This window comes from Myotis davidii, unplaced genomic scaffold (genome assembly GCF_000327345.1).
Source record: "Myotis davidii unplaced genomic scaffold, ASM32734v1 scaffold135, whole genome shotgun sequence".
NCBI lineage: Eukaryota > Metazoa > Chordata > Mammalia > Chiroptera > Vespertilionidae > Myotis > Myotis davidii.
In genome coordinates, this window is record NW_006289813.1 from 4,304,945 (window position 1) to 4,311,358 (window position 6,414).

General features: G+C 48.7%; 1 protein-coding gene across 1 annotated transcript; it reads left to right on the forward strand.

The window, feature by feature from the left end:
• Window positions 1-3,117: 3,117 nt before the first annotated feature.
• Window positions 3,118-5,381, forward strand: HTR1A (5-hydroxytryptamine receptor 1A). Its single transcript, XM_006762424.2, has one exon. It carries the CDS (start codon window positions 3,974-3,976, stop codon window positions 5,237-5,239), a length of 1,266 nt encoding a protein of 421 aa, XP_006762487.1. The 5' UTR covers window positions 3,118-3,973; the 3' UTR covers window positions 5,240-5,381.
• Window positions 5,382-6,414: the final 1,033 nt, after the last annotated feature.

The following is a 6,414-nucleotide window of genomic DNA, read 5'->3' on the forward strand; positions in this document are numbered from 1 at the left end:
TAGGACAGTTAGCAAAACTTCAGCCTAATATCTTTTTATCTCCATGTCCCTAAACAGAGAACTACATTGAAATTCTGGGCTTACATCAAATTTCCTGTAAAAATGTTAAAAATCTTTATCTCCCATAAACTACATTAGAGAAATTTCATATGATGGATGATGTATCATACTCTAGATCCATAACTGACAAGTTCATACTTGCATCTAGTAAATTCAAACAAGAAATAAAAGCAGAAGGACTGGGAGTATTGTTTGCAAATGATGTCATCATAATATCTGCTTTAAGGCTCGCTTTTTCTTTAGGCTGATTTCAGAGGCCTTAAAGAACCAGAGTCTAACTCTTTATCCAGAATCTTTGGCTTGCACCATTTTTTTATATATGTTTCTTTATTTTTAAGGGTTAACATGGCAGACTTGGCAAAGTGTGAACATGGTGAAATGCAACATCATTCTGCTTTTAATATATATCACAGAATCATTCAACATGTTATACATAATTATTAGTCACTAGATTTGGTATGAAAGCATAATTAATGCTGCATATCCTGTTATACGTCTGCTTTCTTCCTGGTGTTCATCAGGATGCCTAAAAAACTTGTTATACATTTTAAAAAATGAAATGTTTGAAATATTGTGTACATTATTTTGAAGGAATACATGAACATGAACATTTTTCTAACCTGAGTAAGAATGCTGCATCATAAAATATTAAAGTAGAATAGCAAATGCCAGTCCTCATAAATATTAACTTCAAAATTTTAGCATTCTTAAAAAAAACTGTCAGTTATTAAACCATTTGGGATCCAATAGAAGAATGCATAATTACTGACTGACATATTTACTGGCATATATTTATTTATATGTGCTAAATCTGATATAATTCCTATTCAAATATGCCCCTGTATGTATACAAATATGTATATATTTACTTTTTAAAATTTAAATTTATTTTACTCTTTGTTTATATTTATCAGTTATATTTCCAGAGTTTTATCTTTGGAGAATCCAGATTTTTTTTTAAAATATATTTTATTGATTTTTCACAGAGAGGAAGGGAGAGAGATAGAGTTAGAAACACCGATGAGAGAGAAACATCGATCAGCTGCCTCTTGCACATCCCCCACCGGGGATGTGCCCACAACCCAGGTACATGCCCTTGACTGGAATCGAACCCGGACCTCTCAGTCCGCAGGCTGACGCTCTATCCACTGAGCCAAACCGGTTTCGGCGGAGAATCCAGATTTTAATTATTTTGCTATTATAATCTTTGGACATGCAACTATATTTTAACAAAGTTATTTAGTTCTGTGCTTGTTAGGAAATTTTAAAAAGGGGAATGAGAACCTTCACAAAATTTTAAAAGAATCTTCAGAGTCCATAGCCGGAATCACCATGTATCCTCATCTGTTTTTTCAATGCCATGAATCATTACAAATGTCAGGTTCCTTATTGCAGCATGCTGAAGTGATTAAGTGGAAACTGCCCAGCACTGCACTGTAGAACAATCCTTCTCCAAACACATTGCCCTGTGCTGTATGCATTGGCACAATTAGATTTTCTTTGATGATTTGGTGATTGGTCTTTTGCTTGGTCTTAAAGAATTGAAAGCTATGAAACTCAGAGCTCAAATTTGAAAATAATATTAAGACTATTGCTATCTGGAGTGAATCTGTGCATGTTATCTGGAGTCATCTGCTTTTGGGATTGCATTCTGTACTTTTCCTTTATTTCAGTCATGCTATCAGAATGTATAAGTGAATTTGTTATTTACATATCTATTTAGGGTTTAGGAATATAATTCTTTACCCATGTTCAAATGCGATTAAATATGGTTTCCTTGGTAAAGGAAATAGCTTAGAACCAACCAATAGCGGCCTCTTTGTTTTCTATGTGAAGTCATCCTCATTTGGAAAATCCAATGTTGCCCCTCTTCCCCCCGTTGGTGAATGTGTGCAAACGTGTGAGTCACAGAGTGCAGGCTTTGTTGGAACAAAACCAACACAGATGAAGGTGAGAAAGTGTTTGCTTAAGTCTACTAAGATCTCATTCCTAGAGAAAACTTGTGAATGACAGATGCTGCAGGCTTTCAAAACGAGCTAGAGTCTATAAGCTTGGTATATATGATTAAGAGCAAAAGAGAAGACTAATTTTTTTAAGGAAATAGGATAAAAATACATGACTCCATGTTACTTTTCTTTTAATAACCATTTTTTCTCTCTTTCTTGAAGTTAAGGGATTTCAATACCTGCTTAATTTTTGCATGACAAAGGCTCCTAGATGGCGCTCTAAAGCATTTGCCAGAAGGTGGCGGCATAAGTCCTGATTGCCTAGAGCTGTCCCAGGTGCTGAATCCAGTTTCTGAGTTTAAGAGAAACTCAGGGGCCAGCGACCAGGGATTCCACTAAATTCTCCTTTAGAGATTTCTTTCTGGTAAGAAAAGCAAAAAGCCGTATAAAATGCCCGAACTCGTTGCAACACATAGGCAAGAGTCCCTTCCCTAAATTTACGCACCACAAAGCTATGGGGAATGGCAATGTTCACTGAATTTAGGTCCAGAGACATGTACACATGGGACAGGCTGGCAGATCTCAGAAGTGGGGGTGGAGGTTGGAGGGGAGATTAACCAAAGAAAATATATGCATATATGCATAGCCCACGAATACAGCCAATAGCGTGGGGAAGGCCTGGGGTGGGGCAGGGGATAGGTAGAGAGGGAGTAGGGGGGGGGGGATAGGGGACATCTATAATACTGAACAATAATTAAGAAGAAAGAAAAACGGTAAATGATGATGGGAAGGCTTGTGTAAGCGTGTTCTAAATACATACCGAATTGAGTGTTTTCCTTTGGAAATGTAGCTATTTGTCTTTTGACAGGAACTTTATACTCCTTTCTCCCCCAGTTCCCCAAGGTTAAAGAAGGTCACAGGCAACATCCTCCCCAAGGGAGTCGAATGTAAAATGATGGATGGGGTGGTCTGTAAAATCCTGACACACCATTTTCATTCCATCAATTTACCACAATTTACATACTGACCTAGGGTTGTCCACCGCCCCCCCTCCCACCAGACTTCTAGTGTCTCCTTTCCTTATTTCCAACTGCCACTATATGATGCCGACTCTACTTAAGAATTTGACAGAAATATAAAGCAATGGATAGCTAGAATTTTCCCCTCGAGTTTGGCTGGGTGGGAGGCAAAGGTATTTGTTGCAATGTCGGTCTGACCAGGAGATCAAGTGTATGCAAGCGGGTTCTAAGTGTGGGGACAAAAAAGGCTTGAACGCTAAGTTGCTGAGCTAGAGGCAGAGGAGGGCGGGCACCCAGAGGAAAGAGACACTCGGGGTTGGGAAAGTGTTAGGAGGGGAGGGTTAGCGTGGGAGGGAGGGAGACTGGCTGTCTGAGCGACACAGAGGGATAAAGAAAGGGTGAGAGAAGGGAGAGGGAAACTGAAAGGGAAGGCTAGTGGAGAGAAGGCGAGTGGAAGGGGGGGGCTTTAAAAAAGAGAAGAGTGGGAGGGAGGGAGGGAGGGAGGGAGGGAGAGAATCAAGGAGAGGAGGGTCACAGAATGACCGTGGAGGATGGGGTTTCAATATTCCAGACACTTCTAGGATTGGAGACTATTTGCTGGTGGGGAGACTTCGGCTCCGGCAGCAGTTGGGCAGCGGCAAAGTAAAATGAACAGCGAGAGACAGGCGTTCCGGCCACTTCTCTGTCGCCCTGAGACCTCGGAGCCGTTCTCCGGACAACTCGTTTCCCACCTAGAGTTCCTGAACGCGCTGGACCCAGGGAGCCCACCGAGCCCTAGAAGCTGTTCCTCCGAGATGCCTTCGCCTGAGCAGTAAGAACTTTCTGCTTGAACCCCTGCATCCCCTCCCCCGAAACTCCCCGGAGAAAGGGGCTGCGACCCCAGGGGGAGGGGCCAGGGATCCTCCCGCAGCTCGTTCTCCCTCCCCCTCCCCTGCCTGGCGCGCAGGCATGGATGTGCTCAGCCCCCGACAAGGCAACAACACTACGTCCTCCGAAGGTCCCTTCGGGACAAACGGCAATGCTACTGGCATCTCCGACGTGACCTTCAGCTACCAAGTGGTCACCTCTCTGCTGCTGGGCACCCTTATCCTCAGCGCGGTGCTGGGAAACGCGTGCGTAGTTGCTGCCATTGCCCTGGAGCGCTCCCTGCAGAACGTGGCCAACTATCTGATCGGCTCGCTGGCAGTCACCGACCTCATGGTGTCGGTGCTGGTGCTGCCCATGGCCGCGCTGTACCAGGTGCTCAACAAGTGGACGCTGGGACAGGTCACCTGTGACCTGTTCATTTCCCTCGATGTGTTGTGTTGCACCTCGTCCATCCTGCACCTGTGCGCCATCGCGCTGGACAGGTACTGGGCCATCACGGACCCCATCGACTACCTGAACAAGAGGACGCCCCGGCGTGCCGCGGCGCTCATCTCGCTCACTTGGCTCATTGGCTTCCTGATCTCCATCCCGCCCATGCTGGGCTGGCGCACCCCCGAAGACCGCTCGAACCCCGACGCGTGTACCATCAGCAAGGACCATGGCTACACCATCTACTCCACTTTCGGCGCTTTCTACATCCCGCTGCTACTCATGCTAGTTCTGTATGGGCGCATTTTTCGGGCCGCGCGCTTTCGCATCCGCAAGACAGTGAAGAAGGTGAAGAAGAGAGCGGACACCCCCTTTGGGGCGTCGCCAGCCCTGCAGCCCAGGAAGAGCATAAATGGAGAGCCGGAGAGCAGAGGATGGGGGCAGGGCGTGGGGAATAAGGCCGGGGGCAGTCAGTGCGCCAATGGAGCTGTGCGACAGGGCGAGGATGGCGCAGCCCTGGAGGTGATCGAAGTGCACCTGATGGGCCACTCCAAAGAGCACCTGCCTTTGCCCTGTGAGGCGGGTTCTGTCCCCTGCGCTCCCACCTCCTTGGAGAACAAAAATGAGCGCAACGCCGAGGCGAAGCGCAAAATGGCTCTGGCCCGCGAGAGGAAGACGGTGAAGACACTGGGCATCATTATGGGCACCTTCATCCTCTGCTGGCTGCCCTTCTTCATCGTGGCCCTGGTCCTGCCCTTCTGCCAGAACAGCTGCCACATGCCCAGTCTGTTGGGCGCCATAATAAACTGGCTCGGCTACGCCAACTCCCTGCTCAACCCTGTCATTTACGCCTACTTCAACAAGGACTTCCAAAACGCCTTTAAGAAGATCATCAAGTGCAAGTTCTGCCGCGGATGATGATGGAGGAGCAGCCGCCCAGTAGGCCCGCCCCAGCCACGTTGCCTCGCGCAACCCTCTGGAATCAATACTTAAGATAACTTGCTGCTTTTTCTCTTTCTCAGTGGCTCCGCCTGCGGCTTCCAGGCCTCGCCCCCTCCCCCCCCCAGCACTCCCTCCTCTCAAAAGCGGGGCAAGAGGGTGCGGGAAACTTCCGGGTCTGAAGAAGCGACCCTGGCTCTAACTTTGGCCTCAGAATGTTTTGTCCCAGCAATCGCCTCCCACATATGCTCCCCAAATTTTCGCGGCGAAACTTTAAGACTCAGCCGTTCAAGGCAAAAAATCCACACGTAAAATCAACTACACCCAGCTGCCGCCGTTCCAACTGTAAGGTTCCCACCTGCTCGCCCCGCTGCTGGAATTTGGACTTAAGTTTCAAGGACTTTGCTCCTTTCCTAACCCCGTCCCAATTCCTGGCTCTCCTGTCCAGGAAACGTTCACTTTTTCCCCGTCTCATCCCTTCTTTCCTTTCCCAGCTCCATTGAAGCCCTCGCTCGACCCTAGGCACAGTTTCCTCGGCGGGAAAGGAGGGAGGGCTTGCTTTTCGCTGTGGCTGTGGTGTCCCTGGGGATCCCCACCTCTCCCTGTAAACTCGCACAGTAACACTCCCGAGCACGGCCCATGCTTCGCTTTCTTGCATTCAAAACAAGCGGCCAGAGCTGTCTCACAGCGGATTTGCAAGTACAAGGCTCGGCCAGTGGGAGGGTGCGGCACCATTTTACCCGCGCTGGCCCTGGCGTCGGCACTCACCAAAGAAACTGACACTCGGAGGGAGGGAGCGCGGACTTCTTTCCGTCCGGATGCAGGCGAGTCCAGAGGGACAAGCTTCGCGGCTTCCCTACTGCGGGAGGCGCCCGCCCGCCGCGGTGTGCGCTGGAGACGCCTAGCGCACCAGGCGCAGCGGATCCGGACTGGGTCCCTCCCCGCGCCAAGGCCCCAGGACGCGCGGAAGCGCCGCTAGACCACAGTTAGGTCGGCCACGGCCGCGCCCTGGGGTCCCAATAGGCTCTGGTGCCGGAAAGACCCGGAAGGCGCCAGGGTGGCGTGGTTCGGCAGCAAAGAGGGAGGGGCCTGAGTGTGCGTCCGGGCTCCCGCGGACATTCCCCAAGGCACCTGAAATGGGTAATTTTTATCCC

Coding starts and splice junctions, on each gene's coding strand:
- HTR1A (XM_006762424.2), top strand. CDS start 3,974: ATGGATGTGCTCAGCCCCCGACAAGGCAACAACACTACGTCCTCCGAA.